Source organism: Pangasianodon hypophthalmus, chromosome 27 (genome assembly GCF_027358585.1).
Source record: "Pangasianodon hypophthalmus isolate fPanHyp1 chromosome 27, fPanHyp1.pri, whole genome shotgun sequence".
Taxonomy (NCBI): domain Eukaryota; kingdom Metazoa; phylum Chordata; class Actinopteri; order Siluriformes; family Pangasiidae; genus Pangasianodon; species Pangasianodon hypophthalmus.
In genome coordinates, this window is record NC_069736.1 from 15,683,680 (window position 1) to 15,701,718 (window position 18,039).

Here is an 18,039-nt window from a genome sequence, read left to right on the forward strand (position 1 = left end):
CTGTAACTTGTTACTAATGCTGTACTGCAATTTCAATCCAAAATGTTCATTAATGTTTAAAGTTCAGTATAGTAGAACAGTACTAATAACCACGCAGGCCTGTAACTGTTAAAGTGCAGTTAAAGTAGCTTTATATGAGCTTTATGTGCTCTGACAAAGCAAACAAAAGACACAGTCATGGAGGCCATGTCTTTTTTTTTCACTTTGCATGTCAACTGTGTCGAGGGTGGGAAATGATGTTATTACAACCTGCAAATTACCACTTACAAGGCACCATGAACACAGCATTTGCCTTCATGGAGTGGAAAAGTGAGGCCAGCCGAGCTGTCTGCCCTCACACAGACACACATATATGCAAACAAACACACATACAAATTGTGTGTTTAACGTATACTCTGCATGGCAAAGCAAGGCTGAGCTGTCTGGACTGGCCTGGCTGTCTCGCCCTGCAGCACTCGGGTTATCTGATTGTGACACTCTTAAGCACAGCTCACCTCTAAGGCATGACCTCGCCTTAACTGCATAGCTCCCATTCCTGATGAGAAACCCTGCTCGAGTCCTGCGCAACTTTTTCAGACACACGCTTTTCCAGCTTCAGCCCCTGCCGCCGAGACAGAGCCTCTGGCTACGGCCTGTAGATATCCATCAGCTTTCTGCCTCCCCTCGTCATTCCTGCTGCAGGTATGTCAGCTGTTCCAGCTGAGCTCTTTGTGCGAGTCTTTGATCCAGTCATGTCATTAGCACTTATCTTATCTTAAGACTTTTTACACAACTTTCACTTTTTAATCTGAAGAGAACCTGTCTGACAGTCCTGTATGATTTAGAGTTCACGTGATGATTGTTTAACTGTGTTCATGAGCTCTGCTTAAAGGGCTGATGGGACAGCTTAGTACAAAATGTGTCCTTCTCTCCACACTCTGTTTGTTCTGCAAATATAGTCCCATGATCTAGTATTTATATTATGTATTCTATCCAGGTACACTCTGTTAGATTTGTTTGCCTTTCTCATTGTGAACCAACATAGAACGGATACACTATGTATACATATTACTTAGAACAGTACGTAATACTTAAGTATGCGATTTGAGTCACAGCTTTATCATTCAGGAGTTGATTAACATTCAATGTAACTATAAATGGATAAAATGTACAATGTGGTATTCTTTAATTTTAAAATTTTTTTTTTGTTAGCACTGTTATAAGACCAATAAAACATTTGCTGCTATTGGAAAATAATCAACTTTGAGGTGGTAGCAGGAAGTCACACCACCCCAGTATAGATTATTCTACAAAAGACTGTAGAAACACAGTTTTTTCTCATTTGATCAATAATCTACCCTGACTTTCAAGGACAACACCATAATTATCATTTCATGAAAATGAGCAAAAGGTAGGCCCTATTATAGAAAATGTCTAACACATGCAGTAAGTGCTCTTTTGCGCTTAAAGATAGTAGAACATGCTAGTTTTAGCAAAATATTTTTTTTCAAACATTCAGTTTTCTTTAAAAAAAAAAAAACAAACATACTATTTTCTTTAAAACACTGGTTTCAAAATTATGAACAATCTCATGATTAATACTTAGTGAAGCTGCCCCTGGAGAGAACTAGCTAAGTCTAACATCTAACAAGTTGGAGACACTTGTAAATGGGCCTTGGAAACTCCTCCATGCAGAAAATTTCAACAGCGTTTATAGTCTCCGGGTTGTGTCTGTGGACTGGTGTTCAACAGACTGAGCAAGGCATTGCAAAACACTGATTCTGTGTCCTGCAACCATTTCTGCTTGGACAGATATGGGGTCATTCTCTTGCTGAAAGATCCCTCTATGGCCAAGTCTTAACCTCTTGGCAGAGGCAACCAGTGTTTCCGTTTAAGATGTCATCAATCTTCCCAAAAGAACCCAAACAAGCCACAAAACAGCCCCATATCTTTGGTGATCCATTACCCTATTTTACAGAGGTCTTGTTTGTATATAACCCCAAAAGTGCAGATGGTGTTTATGGTGTGACCACTATGGTGTTAATCCAGTGGCGCTTAGCACAATTCTATTTGCTGCATTCATTCAAAATACGTCCCCTTGATGGTACCACCTCACCAACAAGGAACAGTACAGTTTGGAAGTGGTACCATCAAGGGGACATATTTTGTACCTTTGTTAAAGTGCATGTGCTGTATTTTTAATAAGCTTTCAGAATACTGCTCATTAGAGTAGTGGCAAACATGCCCTCTTGATGCTACCACTCCAGTGACATGGAAAAGTACAGTTTGGTACCTGAGAGTGTATTATTTATTGTGCATTCTCTTGATGGATGGCAATAAAGAAGGTACTTTACGTGATGTGGTTGAAGATCTGGTCGTGATCTGGAGCTCAGATGTTGATGTATATAGAAGAAATGACAGGTGGCATCATGTTCCAAAGAAAAAAGTAATAATAATAATAATAATAATAATAATAATAATAATAATAATAATAATTAGAGGTGCAGAAACTTTTAATTTTAAAGTCCAGATTAAAAAGCAACAATCTAAAAAAAAACATATTTTCTCTTGTTTTTAGCTAGCTCCTTTATACATAGACCTATTTGTATTTTTAAAACTTGTTTTATGATCATTTTTATTGTCTTATTTTATTCATTTCATTAGTTTTTATGTAAAGCAGCTTGATGTTTTATTGGAAATGAAGGCTGCGGTATGAGTAATGTTTATTATTGCTATTATTTGTATGGTTACTCTTCCAGGAATAGAGTTCCTTTTCTAAATATGATGTAGCACTCACGAACTGGCTTGCCATAGCAGTAGCTTGGCATGTGCATCCATCCCAAGTGTCCTTCAAGCTCCATCCCTCATCATCATCATCATCATCATCATCATTGCAAGCTCTCAGAACGCTGGATCCACATGCCTCGGCTGTCACGCAACCCTGCAGTACGGTTCAGCGGCAGGCTATTGTGAGTCAGGTCCATTTTATATGGAACACATGTGTATTAATGACAGACGCGGAGCGCGCGGCGGTTTTTGGCGGCCCGACGGCATTGTGGGAATGATTACAGGGGACAGGGCTGGGGTGGGGCGCCTTGACATTAGCATTGCTTTTGATCATGCCGTTGAGTGAGGTGGCGCTGAGGAAACTCAGAGCTAACCCTGGCACGGCTTGAGACGCACCAAGCGGGCCAAACGAGCGGCGAAGGGAAATGAAGGCTCTTGAGCTCGTGGCTTTTCTCTTGCACAATATGAGATGTGGTCGGTGGCCAGCAGAGACAGGCCTTATTTCGGATCCGCGCTGCAGGAGCAAAATGAGCTGGTGCTACGAGGTTAGGTGGAGGAAAACGCGAGGTCACGACCAGTTCCCGTAGACCGATTTCGTGTCGGCGCATCTGGATTTCATTCTGACATGCCATGCTGTGGAAACCGCTTTACGACGTGGATGAACAGCTTTGCTACCATGTCTTTGCTAGACTGGAAATAGCAAGGCCTAGTAGTTTAGATGTAGTAAAATGGTGAAAGGTTTAGTAGATCCTACTTTTTTGTGTGTAGCCATATATCAAAGCTGTCAACATATTTTTTTTTTTGCATATTCGTTATTTTTGGCAAAATATGCTCAATAATGTGCTTTGGTGTAGCTTTCATTTACTTCAGCAACATCCCTTCCATTGTTAGACCAACCAAAGACATCCATTTTAATGCTGCTTGCACATGCCGCTTGGTCCAATTTCTCACTCGTGACGTCGTAATTACAAAACCTGCATTCAAATGCACTGCTATTATTAGACATTTTCATAATTCTTGCTATTTTATAATGTATGTCGGCATAATGTAGGTTTCTAAACTAATCAATGACTACAAAAATGAAGTTAGTTGTATTTATACATATAAAAAAATAAAGAAATAGCTCCCACTTGTCATTTACATAAATCTCAAGTGGTGAACTTTTGGGAGTTATGATCATTTTTATGATCACATAAAAAAAGTCTTTCAGATGTTTTTGTGCTCACTGGGAGACATCCATGCTTGGCTACTTTGAGGAAGCAGTTGCTAAGCAGGTAGTTTTCTGGTCTATTGATTGCAAGGTTGTGAATTCAAAACCTGGGGTCCTTTTGCAAGGCCCTTCACCATTATCTGCTCAGCTCAATTATAAGTCTATTTGGATATAAGCATCTGCCAAATGAATAAATGTAAATGTCATTTCATTCATTCAAACTTAGAATATGACTCACACTAGGGTTTATACATATTTTTTAAATAATATTACGATGGTCCCAATCAGCTGCCATCAGAATTTAGTAGTCGTAATACAACTGCTATAGAAAAAAGATTAACATTGAGCTTTTATTTTAAATAAAGGTTCCACAGAACCCTACAACTGAGTGCTTCACTTTTAGAAAGGGTTCCAAGTTGAACCCCTTTGGGAGGTTAGATAATCCCTGAAGAATCCTTGATGGGTTCTTCTTTCTGAGAGTGAGTTGTAAGCCTAATTGACTAGTCAGTTGAATTCATTCATTCATTCATCAGCTCTAACCATTCCATTCTGGTCCGGGTTGTGGTAGATCATTGGGAATGAGGTGGGAATACCACCAGTCCATTGCAGGGTGCAATTTACCATAGCCAATCCACCTTCCCATTCACAAAACAAATATAAACAAGGAGGTGCAGTGGTGCATCAGGTAGTGTTGCTGCCTCACCGCTCCAAAGTCCCTGGTTCAGTCCTGAGCTCAAGTTATTGCCTGTGCAGAGTTTGTCATGTTCTTCCCTTGTCTGCATGGGTTTCCTCCGGTTTCTCCAGTTTTCTCCCAATGTCTACCAACATGCCAGTGGGTGGGTTAGCTAAGATAAATTATCCCTAGGTGTGAATAAGTGTGTCAATATGTTCACGGTGCTCGCTGATGGACTGGTGTCTGATTTAATGTATATTCCTGCCTCACTCCCAGAGTTCCTGGGACAAACTCCGGATCCACTGTGACTCTGATCAGGATAAAGCACTTACTGAAAGTGAGTGTAAACAACTTAGCAACTTAAAGCTAAATTCATTTTAATGAATTTAAAGTGCAGTTAGTATGATAGGAAATGTTTCTAATGTATAATGTTCACACTGTGTAACTAGTTTGGGTTCAGGGGTTTAAGAAAATAGATAAAATATTGGCAATTATAAGGGGATACGTGGATTTTTTAAGGGCTCTTGGGCTAAAAAAATGATTAGACTAATCCTAGATTAAGTTGCCTAAAATGATGATTTGGCTTAGTGACTGTTTCAGGACAAATGTCTGAATAAATTCTCGCTATGGATTCTTCCAAATCGTTCCTGGGCTCATGGGTAAATGATTCAGACATGTTTCCTTGTTTCATCTTAACTACCGGCACGTTACCCCAAAGCCCTCCGCCATAAACAACAAGCCAGAGTCTGCTCTGAATTTAACTCTTTGAAAAAAAAAAAAACATCCTTTCAACTCCAGTTTTGTGACATATTGAGAGCCTTTATTTTGGTAAAAACAAAAATATGGTATCACTCAGTAAATGTTGCACTTAAAAGGCTTGAATAACAGAGTGCTCTGATAGAACAGATTAGGATGATCAAACGCAGGAGTCGAGCTACCTTCCGTGACCCCGGTGAATCAACTGCTCTCTGGAGTGCTGACTTTCTCCAGGCCTCGGAGGGTGTTTAGTGGAGAAAGGGCAACCCAGCCCCAAAAACAGAGCCTGGAACAGAAAGCTGAGACTCTGAATCACAGTTTATTTCTCCGAAACATCATCACACCAGTGGTTCCAGGGGGGGTTTTTGCATGAAGCTTCCTTGTGAGCACGCAAGAGAAATCCAACTGATTTTGCATCTTGTATGCTTCAGTGGGGCTAACTTTAGCGTGAATTTCACTGTGGGCTGTGAGCATGCTCTGCTAGGGGTGGAAGAAGATGGCTCCTGGCTGTATAGACATACATCCTGTGTGTGTGTGTGTTTTAATAAAGTGTGTGTTTTAATAAAGTTATTGAGTCCCCTGCGAGCTAATCATAACGCTGCGCATAGTGGAGTGAAGGTCAGACAAGGCCCAAGGCTCTGAGTGCTTACTCTGAACATCAGGCATTTATCAGAGATCATAGCTGCAACCTACAGAGAAATGTGTAATACTTATACTGAATGGAGAACAGGAGCATAGAGACAAAACAACAGAACAATTAATTAATAAAGTTTTCTTGGTACAAATAAGCAGAATGTCCACTGGGTACGTCTCATGATAATAGCATGAGAGTCTTAACAGAGTCTGCATTGTACAGTAAAGGATACAGTAAATACATCATTTACTAAGATTAAATAAATAAATAAATAAATAAATACATTTCTTGGACAATTGTACTTCTAGACAAACTGTTTATACATACTCTGTGTCTATATATAATGTGTTTATTTACTTAAACTCACACTAACTATATTATCTTTCCTTCCTTCTTCTTCTTTTTTAAATAAACTTATTGCATGTTTAGCCAAAAGGGGGCGATATAATTCCTGCAACCGGTTACAAACACTTGAATTAAAGGGCTAAATCTATGTAATATACTGCCAAATTAAAGCTAATAACGTATTATTATTATTATTATTATTATTATTATTATTATTATTATTAGTTATTTTAATTGTGGTAGATCTGGAGTCCATCCGAAGAGAACAACAGCAACAATAATAATATTATCAATTGTCTTATATTATTTCTATTAATATTTAGTTTCTATTATTTTCATTTACATGTGCAGCCAGTAAACATGCTGAGTTTAGAATTAATTGTTCATATTTATAATGATTTATTTGCTACCTCTAATGTTACAAATGTAAAATTCTACTACTATTCATATACTACTACTACAGCAAATAATAATAATAATAATAATAATAATAATAATAATAATAATAATAATAATAATTCTGGTGAATGTTATTACTACTACTGATATTACTACTAAAAATGTAATTTATTAAAAGGCCTGTTAATTTTCAATTTAAAGTTAAAATGGCAAATGACTTTTTAAGTGCTCTTGTATTAGATATTAGAGAGTTTATTTGTTAAGGCATGCAGAGTGTGTAGGTGGTTTTTAAAGGTGTGCACTGATATTAACACGGGTTCACTCGAGTGATGTAGCTGCTCCAATCCACTGAGCCACAGTGCACTTATTGTTTTAGACAAACATTGTGTTTTTGTAGTGAGGTCGGCCATGTCACTCCGTTAATTAGACATAACAGAATGCAACAATAGGCTCTTAATAAAGTGTGTTTGTGCCGTGACCCTGGTTATAAAAGCAGACGAGAAGAAGAGCGGCGAGCGGCACTTTAATGAGGAGCCCCGTTAAGGGCGTTTGTGCGCAGTGCGCATGCGCAGTGGCGCTGCGGCCGGTGGGTCGCAGACAGGCGCCGCTCTGTGCACAAAGACTTGTCGCACTGACGCGCGGGTGGAATCTGCGCATGCGCGCGCACACTGCCGGCGCCCCGACGAAACTGCTCGTGAAAGCGTTTACTGGGACGGGGACATTTTTGTCATCTCTCGCTCTCAAACACACACACACACACACACACACACATACAGACACACGGCACTAAAACTGGCCAAATCTAAACAGCTGATACTGATAACCTAATAGAGCATGTAGAAATAAAGCACACTAGATTTGCAATACTTTAAAAAAATATAAACAAATAAATAAATAGATAAAAATTGTAAATGTTGAGCTCCTGGCAGAGATAAGCAATCTATTCACACGCTAATTTTGAGAATTATAGCTACTAATTCCCTTTTTGACTGATGATCACTGATGATATTAAAATCCAAAATGTAAATTAAATGGGAAATATAACAAAATCAATCATTTAGCTCAGTGCGCTAATAAGAAGCAAATATTTCAAAAAGACTTATAAATTTGAATCATAACACCAATTAGTTTCACCAGTAGGCCTGCTGTTCTTATAGCCGAATAACGTATTTTAACTTGTGTGAGACGTTCTTTGAGTTTTAATTAAGTTGAAAGTGACTCGAAAAGTTTCTGATGAGGAGACAGAGCTTGAGGAGAGAAGAATCAACAGATGGCGCAGCTGCCTCAGATTCTAGACCTTTTCAGAGGCGAACTTAAGCTAAGTGAAGCATAAAATAAAGCTTTAAATAATATTTTTTGAAAATGTTAAATTTTTTAAGTAAGCGGTTTGTTGTTGAAACAGTGCTCACACCAGAATTTACTTAATTCTTTTTATTGTTATTATTCTATAGAAATCTACTGCGATTTTCTGAGTGTGTGTGTGTGTGTGTTTAGTTTTCTGGCTTTGCTCAAACTGGCCACTTCTATGAAAAAAATTTACTGCTGGTACAGTGTTAATACAGTATTTCTGTTGTATTTTTATATTAAAGTCTTTCTCTTTTTCTATCAAGTGCCCTTTAATTAGTCCCTCGATTGGCCAATTATCATCCGCCACGTCATAGCAGGGTCTAATATGCTAATGAGTCACACCTTTGAATAAAGACGTGACCACAGAAGTGTGCAACACCTTCCTCTTTTATTGAAATGCAGAAAATGCAACAAAACCACTGTCATTTACCCGAGGATGTCCAAAAAATTAGCAGAGGAACTATTTTAAAGACTTTCTCCAGGACAGATATATTTATTTTTAAAAAAAAGAAGAAAGAAAGAAGAAAAGAAACCTGAGATTTCCCTGTTAGTGCATCGCTGTATTTAAAAAATCGCAACGCAATACAATGTATGAAATTCAGCCTTGCAAGCAGAAAGCGAGATCTGCGGTGGCACACACACACACACACACACCCACACACACACACCCACACACACCCACACACACATTCGGGTTCCATACAAACAAGCGCTAGAGATAATATTCCTATACACTCAGGTAATTGGGGCAAATATAAATGTAACAAATTGCAACCTAGATAGTATTTACACGCCAATGTACAGTCTGAATAAATTAAAACGCATCTTCTTCAATCCATTCGGCTTATTTACATAGTTATTTTCATCTTCTGAATATTACATATAAATAATTAGAAAAAAAAATAACAAGTCCCAGATACAAGCAGATTAGAAGATGATCATCCATTGATGTAGACTGTGTTTTCAGCCAAGTCCACTGGGTTCAGGGTCAGTTCAGTGTTCAATCCCCATGACCATGATTTAAACCTGGACTTGAAAATTTGCGTTCAGTGAGTCTCGAGTTTCATCTGCATCTTTCTGCAATACAGCGACCCCAAAGTGCGTTTTTTCTCTCCACATCCCAGGCCTGTTCGCACGACTTTTTTTTTTTTTTTTTTTAAACCAAATGCAATTATGAATTTTGATGCAAATTCATGCATTTTTTTTTTTTTTTTGCATCCAAAACCCATTAGAAAACTGAGCCTTTTTACGTCATTTCGGAGACTCTCGGCCCGGCGACTCGTCCCGCTGTTTCTCCAGTCCGCTCACGAGCCTCTGTATGCTCTGCAGTTCGTTCACGGCCTCCTTGGCGGGTGCGTGCGGGGATCCGTGCGGCCCGGGTGCGGGACTGCCCTCCCTGCTGCCTGGTTTGGAGGAGGAACCCGAGCCCGAGTCTGCGTGATCCGCACCCGGAAGTCCGGCGCTGAGCAGGCTGGAGCTCGGCGGGATCTGGTAGGGGCTGAAGCGCAGTCTGGGCCGCGAGCCGCTCAGTAAAGCGTTGCGGCTGAGACAAGACGCCACACCGCCGGCGGGGAGAGAAGAAGCCGCCGCAGCCGCCGCCGCCGCCATGTACGTGTATGGATACGGGAGGAGACTGCCAAAGGGCGGCATGGAGATACCCTATATACAGAAGATTGTGAGAATATTATTACATGCACTTATAATGGTGCAAAGTATTACTGCTTACTTAATTATTTAAATGATTGTAAAAGATGCACAGATTAAAACGTCAGAAAGCCTTCACGTGCACTTATTAAAATAAGTCATGTTTGATAATAAACTCAAATCATGTCACTACATATTCGCACAGGCACACACACACACACACACACACACACACACACACACATACATATATATATATATATATATATATATATATATATATATATATATATATATATATATATATATATATATATATATATATATATATATATATATATATATTACCAGAATGTGTATGGGTTTATACCTCTATCTATACATCTTTATTTCAGTTATCAGGTATAGGCCAAAGACAAATGGCAAAGAGAGCTTGACTGAACAGCCATCGACAGAAAGATTATGCTTCTGCGGTCAGATAACACAATACCTTACTTCCTGATGGTAATAAAGTCTGTAATATAGCCTAGTCTGTTTGAAATTTGGTACAATGAGCTATAATTATATATAAATGTCTCAAAAGATTGTGAAACAATATTGATGGTAAATGTGCCACAACAAAATATAATAATAATAATAATAGTAATAATAATAATAAGCCTTTACTCATCTATCATGTTTAGCTATCCAAATCAGTGCCCATAAAATAGGTTGAATTGTTCATAATAAATATTATTACTTGTATTAATATTAATATAACACTTCACATGGTGAAAATAAACAATCGCCTATATTGTGGCAATTTAGCATGAAATTGTTCTTTACCTGAGATGCAAGCATGTGCTGCGAGAGGTGGAACGGGAAGGACCCAGGTGTGGCAGTGCCCTGAGGTGACAGGCCTCCATTCTCCAGGGCGCTTGCCCCCGACATTGATGCCAACAAGTGCCCCATGCCCATGGTCGAGAAAGCCCCAGGAGCCATGGCGAACTGGCTCGGGTGGAACAGCAACGGGTGCCCTGCTGCAGTCAGTGGGTTAAATAAAGGCTGACCGTGCAGGCCGGACAGCGCCAGGCTCTGGAGGTGATTGGCACTGAAGGATGATGGGCCCTCTGTTTGGATCAGAAGTGGGGTAAAGCGTTCCTTGCCCTCCTTCCTGGATGGTTCTGACTCTTTGGGGTTCCCTCTCTCTGATTTGTCCTTCTCTGGGTTTCTGATGCTGAAAGCAGAGTCGCTTTCTCTACTTGAGTCCGCACAGTCCTCTTTCTTGTCAAGCTCGGGTTTGTCCTTGACCTTTTCCTCAATGCTTGGCTTGAAGGGAGATGCTGCTTGTGGACCAGGACTACTCACTCCTACAGACATTTGCTCCTGGTGCTCAAACTCTTGATCACTCTCAGTGGAGTTTTTCTCGTCTATCAAATTATAGTGACAAAACCAAGACATAAATATGAATATGATTTTCTTTGGAGGCATTTCCACAAAGAACTATGTTATTATATACAAGAAAATAAAACCTGCTAACTTTTTTATTTATCACACACTCCCACTCTGAAGGCTCTGCTTAATGTTTCTTACCACTAATTTCAAATAGCAAGGAAAAATGTGAAAATACAACCAACAACTTAGTTTGTGCCTCAAGCAGCTATAGTTGTATAAAAATTGTTTCAAGAACTTGCACTGAAGGCTGAAAAATAAATCATTGTTACATTTCCGCTCAAACCCGCTTCCTTTCTTTCACGCCAACCTTCATTCTTGCTACAATTGGCAGGAGGGTTTGTTTATCTCAGGCAAAGAGGTCCCAAACACTTAAAAGGCAAATATGTCAATGGGACTTTTGGTAACATTGTTTAAAAGGCAACTCAGTTAAAAAGTGTGCCATGTAAGACCTCTCAGTTAGCTCTTGTAGATGCCATTGAAAATCTGAGGCTATGGTTAGGTTTTTTGGCAGACTATTATGCCCAGGTGTATTATCTAATTGCTTTATATTTATATATGTAGACTATCAATGTTTGAACCTTCATAAAGCATTGGAGTTTTATGAGGTAAAGTGAAAATGTTAACCTCATACACACCAAGCTAGTGGTTCTCAAATTGAGGTCTGTGAAGCATAGCTAGGTGGTCCAGAATCTTTTTTATTTATTTATTTTTTTTTATTTTGTTGTAGTGGAGGAAATCACAACCCACCATTATCAAAGCTATTATATTTACTATTTAGTTTTCAGAATTATTAGCCTCATAACTTGAATTGAATGGGTTTAATCTAAACCCTAATAATTCAAAAAAAAAAAAAAAAAAAGTCTAGAAATAAAGGCCTATAAATAACTTGGACCTTTTATGGATCTTTTAATAAAAAATGTGTTCTGTGAGTGGAAGTAAATAAGATTGATAAATAAAAAGCTCTATGGCACTAATAAATAACCAAAATGTTATGTTACACGTTTAAATAATGAGCCTAACAGCTGAATATATTTGGATTATGTTCCTAAAATCTAAAAGTTTGTTTAGATTTTGTTTAGAAGAATTTATTTTACAGCTAAAAGGGTCCCTATCCAGTAGATGACCGACTAATAAGATGGATAAAACAAAAAAGAAATAAATAAGGGATAAAACAAAACAAAACAAAACAAAACAAAAGTTCATAACAATAGATGCAAATGATCTACAAATACAATAATAATAAAAAACAATATACGTAAAAATAAAAAGTAATAATTTCAATGCTAATGTCACACACACACACACACACACACACACACACATGAATGCATACACACCTCGACTGGACCTGTTGAATTTTAGCGGGCTTGTTGCGGATCCTAAAGGAGAGTGAAGCGGCTCTCTGCTACTCGGCGGTTCGCAGGATGAAGCGTCAGATTCCGCTCCGTCTCCTTTAGCGCACGCTTCATCATACACACGCAGCGCAGGCAGACTCAACTGCTTCCTACACAGCACATCAAAAAAAAAATAAAAAAAATCTATGCATGTACATATACATATGATCACCTCAACCTCAATCTACGCCGCATGCGCAGTACAATGTTACCATATTTGCAGGCTGAATACCTTTTTTCTCTCCTGCCATTGCCAGTGTCTCTGAATCCTTTGGCGAAAGGGTTGTTGTCGATTTTGAGCTGCGTAATCTACGAAAAATAAAGCAAAATATGCTGAAAACGGTTTTTTGTTACATAAAACAATAAACCCTTCATACTGACAGTCACTGCCAAGCTCCAAAAACCCTTTCTCAACCCTTGCACCTTGAATTTCCTACATGTGGTGCAAAGAACCCATTCAAAGGTTCCCCCAGTATGCATATGACTTTTCTTCAGATGATTCTTTCAACTATACAAGCAAAGTTCTCAACAGCACTATGTACTACCTCAAACACTAGTTCATTACTGGCATTTTATGTACACACCCTGATTCATGACACTAAACACGCCTAATACTTTTGGTTTTCTCTTTTCCCTTAGCTAGAATTTAATCAATTAAAAAGAAGAAATTAAAAGAGGTTAGATTTAGTGTAAGTACGGTGAGTAACTTTTCCACTACAAGGCCACAGAACATGGAACACTTCTAATTTAAGTGATGGTTTGTAAAAAAAAAAATCTACACACCATGTGTTTGCACGAGTGTTTTAAAAATCAGAGCCAAAACTTCAAATTCTGCAAACACTCCAGTCTGAAAAGTGCTCCATGTAAACATGTTCTGCTTTGTTAGATGGAAACATTAGAGTTGAAAAATGAAAACGACTTGCATTTTTATTCATTATAAAGACATTCAACATTCAATGGCCATAATTAATAATAAAAAGAATAGTATGATTAATGAATGGTAGGCTAGGCAAATTAAAAAAAAAACAAAAAAACAACTGGATTGCATTCACTTGAAAAGCAATGGGGTTCTCAGCCTGTTTTATCCTAGCCAGGTTACACATTTCTTTAATTGTGCCAAATGCAGGCTATAAATAAAAAGAGACTTCTCGTGGGAAAAATGAGAACTTCATTGCTGTTAATGAAAGAGCAATTTCCTATAGGGCCATTCACTAATAACTGTAACTCACCTTGTCGTTTTGATAGGCAGTGACGGCTATGAAATCCGTTTCTGGAAACACGTATGTCCTGAAAGTACTGTAGGGCAGCTTCAGGATGTCGTTGGCTCGAACAATATGAAACCTGGGTTGGTATTTATGCATCGAGTTTAGTATAGTCTGGAAAACAGAATTGGCCTTTGTTAGACCTCTTGATTTATTTCATATATAGTTGAATACACCAAATTGTTCACTGGAACTTTTTGTTTTGTTCGCAAATTTTCTTCGAAGGCCTATTATTATTATTATTATTATTATTATTATTATTATTATTATTATTATTATTATTGAACTATTTGTGGGTGGTATATTTATAACATACATAAGAGCAAAATGGTCCAAGTGGCAGTAACTATAGTTCAAAATAAACCATTCATTACTGATGGTCATTCGTAATAATAACAATAATAATAATAATAATAATAATAATAATAATAATGAGGAAGAAGAAGAAGAAGAAGATGATGATGATGATGATGATGATGATGATGATGATGAAGAAAACATGCTATTAGAGTAGGGTGCCTAGGCATCTTCGGTGCTTGGCCCCCTAACTTAAGCTGCAATAACACTACATTTTCTTTATTATTAAATGTTGTAATAATTAGAGGAGCTGTGTGTAAAATAATCAGTAATTATGCTCTGTAGCCACTACAAGGAAGAGCATGGGTTAACCCAGTGCCGCAGACTAGAAAGGCTGGCATGTGGAACGTGGTTTTCCTAGTACCCCGTGGCATTTATTTTTAAAGCAATCACTCGGCAAGCTTTCCTCGCTAAATTGCACTTAAGGGGCCGGTGACTGAAAACACTTTGGGGATCTAACAGTTTCCTCTCGTGCCTCAGGATAATGAGATCCAAAAAGACGCCAAAGGTCGTCTTAAGAGGCCCACCGAACTCCTAATGAAGGAACCTGACTAGGATCGCTGCATTAATGCTTTTCTTTCTTTTTCTTTTTTTTTGGTTTATTAATCGATACTATGTTAATCGTATATTCCTATGGCATATGCATGGGCACTCTGTTAGAATGGAGAATGGATAAAATGCGTTAAAGATGGTTTGTGGGATAAACATAGTAGACCAAAGGGCCACCAAATACAAATTTATTTAACATTACAAAATAGTGAGGCTTAGACTAAAATAAACACTGTAAAGAATTTTTTTTGCTCTTTAAAGCAATTAACCTGTTGTTAATAGATTGTCAATACCAGTGTCTACCAGAGCAACTAATGTTATAATAATAATAATAATAATAATAATAATAATAATAATAATAATAATAATGCTATTGAAGATGACGTCAGACAGTGATATTAATTGAACCTGCAATGAACATGTTCATAAAATGAGTACAACAGTTACGAAATGTTTTATTACCCCATTTTCTTACCCATTATAGGTAAATATTAGTTTTTACCAATCCATTCATTGTTACTTGTATTGGACAAAAAGTTTCTTAAGGATCAGTAAACTGTGTCCTCTGTGTGTATGTGTGTAGCCTATATGGCAATTTATAGGGCTACATAAAAAAGTCAAGCACATGGATTGAAAACGCAAAAAAACAAAACAAAACAAAAAAAAAAACCTGATTTAATATCATGCAGTCTGACGCCATCTTCAAATCACAAAACGACAAATCCTTATCACTTACCAACACCAAAGCACACAACCACAGCACAGCACACCACATAGGACCAAAAACATAAAACTACAATTCAGGCTTCACTTACGAATCCGTGTTTGTCGGAAATGTTGTTGGTGAGTTTGAGCTTGTGAAAAGTGACCGGTTTGGCCATCCACTGCTCCCCGGTGGCGGGGCTGTCCGGGTGGATGTACATGCGCTTGGGCATCTCTGGGTCCGCTTTCCCCGCCACCATCCAGCGAGAGTTGTGGAATTTGTAGCGACAGTCGTCCGCCGCCACGATGTCCATCAGCAGGATGTACTTGGCCTTCTTGTCCAGGCCGTTCACGCGCACTTTATACGGAGGAAACATTCTCCTGCGCGCAGGGAGTACATACTTTTGAAGCCCAACCAGAATTTTAATAAATTAGAAAAAGAAATGCACCCAAAATATCCGAAAGTTTCAATTTCTAAATTCAGTTTAAAACAAAGAGCAAGCAATGGAAATAAAACTTGCAAAAATATAAAATCTCTTAATAAAATAAAACCTTAGGCCTGTTATAGTCCTGAAAGTATGCTATGGCATAGTGCAACATGCTAGTCCAAGAAACTGCAGCTCTAATCTTTTTATAAAGTCAAATATTGACTAATTCTTCAAAACATTCACAATATGACCAATAATATTATGATCAATTTATTATTTTTTTTTAATTTGCAGAAAAGAACCTGCACTGAACAGAGAAAATAAGCATAACAGTTGTGAAAGGTTAAAAAAAATTCCTCGAAATGACCCCATGACAGAACTGACTCTGATTCTGTGATCTCTTTTACAGTGCATATGACATCCTAAACAACATTATGCATATCATTTTCAAAAGTGATTATGACATGGATGAGAGACCAAAACAAAACAAAACAAAAGAAATAAAAAAACACATTAGATTTTGCTCAGTGCATTATTATCCAGCACTGACCCATGTCATTTAAGTTAGCTTCTTTGCAAATTTTTATAATCTGCCCAAGCAACCTTTATCCTACACTGGTCTGCTAAACAAATTAAACATTTATCCTTGTTTCGGCAATGTTTGCTCTCTGCAGAAGCAACGTCTCACCAATGTAGGACTGTAACACAAAAAATTGGCTTTCTGTTTTTTAAAATATATTTTAATATATAAACTATATACACTATTCTCTGCATTTAACCCATATTAACACAAAACTAAATCATTTGTGCTTTTTTCTGAAAAATATTTCTGAGTGATTTATTTAACCTTTGAACCATAATAGCCTGTAAATAAAACCCTTTTCTTTTATTTTTTACATATTCGAATTACTTTGTGAATACACAATATTTGACCTATAAACACAAAGCGAAATTATTTATTTTTTTATTTATTATAGTAGATTCATTCTGATTTGATTCTGATTTTTCTTTCTGTAAATTTATCTGCAGGGTTTGTATTATCTGGACAAATAAATTAACGCTCACCTTCCAGACTTGGTGATGACCATTTCGGTGCCGAGTTTATGAAACTGATCCCAGAGCTCCTTGGCCTCGAGATTGACTTTGGGGTCGTCCTCTACCTCCTCGTCTGGCTCGAGGCTCTTTAGTGCACGGAGGTGCGCGGCGGCAGCCGCCTGCTGCTGCGGGTGAGAGTGGTGGTGATGGTGGCCGTGCAGCGCCGCGTGCAGGCCGGCCTCCGCGGCTCCGGACAGAGCGTGCTCAGCCAGCGGCTTGGGAAGAAGCCCGAGGCTCGGGAAGAAGGAGGCGGGCTGCGCCGCGGCAAGGAACGCCGACACGGGGAAGTCGGCGGGCCGGTGCGCGTGGAACGGGTGATAAGCCATAGCGCCGGTCCCCGTGAAAACCGGATCTCTCATCGGTGCATCCACTAAAAAGGAACGAGGCAAAGCAGTAAGAGGCGAGAATCGATTCGTGTATGTCCGGTTGACAAAAAGGAACAATAACCGGCTGATAAGAATCACGGAAGAGTTTTGGAGAGCGCGGCCAAGAACTAAAGCGCTGACGTTTCCGCGGCAGGAGAAAAGAGGAAATGACCGGCAGGTTACTGTTAGTCCTGCTGATGATGCTCCAGTGCAGTGTTTAATATCATCCGTCAGAAGAGCGACATTGACACTTCACGGATTTTCTCCCTCTTTCTCCAACTTCTTTTTTCCCCAAGACCTCACCGGAAAACAAAGCAGCTCCAGGAAAACTCCAAACTCATCCGGAGCTCAGCGTGAGTTTTCGTCTTCAACACTTCTGTGTCTTTTGCGCGTCCCTCCTCCTCTCTGCTCGCCCACACTAATGAGCCAAAGCGCCTTGATTGCCGATTTTACGCGTTCCGGACCAATCGCGGCGCGCGGTGGGCGTGACCTTGACAGATCGAGCCAAGAGGAGGCGGGCCGAGGAGGTGGAGGAGGGGCGAGGGGGGACTCGAAGGTGTCGGAAGCTTTTGCAGCGAGAAAACATGTCAACAGGATAAAATATTAACCAATGACATAGAGAAGATGTGGAAATCCCACCCCTCCTCCACCCCCACCCAAAAAAAGGGCAGCTGAACAG

General features: G+C 38.9%; 1 protein-coding gene across 1 annotated transcript; it reads right to left on the reverse strand.

Annotated features, from left to right (window-relative positions):
- Positions 1-8,499: 8,499 nt before the first annotated feature.
- tbx2a (T-box transcription factor 2a) lies at positions 8,500-17,796 on the reverse strand. Its single transcript, XM_026921744.3, has 7 exons — positions 16,966-17,796; positions 15,586-15,853; positions 13,832-13,978; positions 12,835-12,911; positions 12,546-12,712; positions 10,600-11,183; positions 8,500-9,789 (listed from the first exon to the last, which is right to left on the reverse strand). Exons 1-7 carry the CDS (start codon positions 17,352-17,354, stop codon positions 9,382-9,384), a joined length of 2,040 nt encoding a protein of 679 aa, XP_026777545.3. The 5' UTR covers positions 17,355-17,796; the 3' UTR covers positions 8,500-9,381.
- Positions 17,797-18,039: the final 243 nt, after the last annotated feature.

What these genes read in the sequence shown, in the direction of transcription:
- tbx2a (XM_026921744.3), bottom strand. Translation starts at nt 17,354, where the DNA reads ATGAGAGATCCGGTTTTCACGGGGACCGGCGCTATGGCTTATCACCCG. An exon ending in TTTCCGACAAACACGGATTC is followed by an intron (nt 13,979 to 15,585) that starts GTAAGTGAAGCC and finishes TCTGTTTTCCAG; the next exon opens with ACTATACTAAACTCGATGCA. An exon ending in ATTCAACAGGTCCAGTCGAG is followed by an intron (nt 11,184 to 12,545) that starts GTGTGTATGCAT and finishes ATAATTTGATAG; the next exon opens with ACGAGAAAAACTCCACTGAG.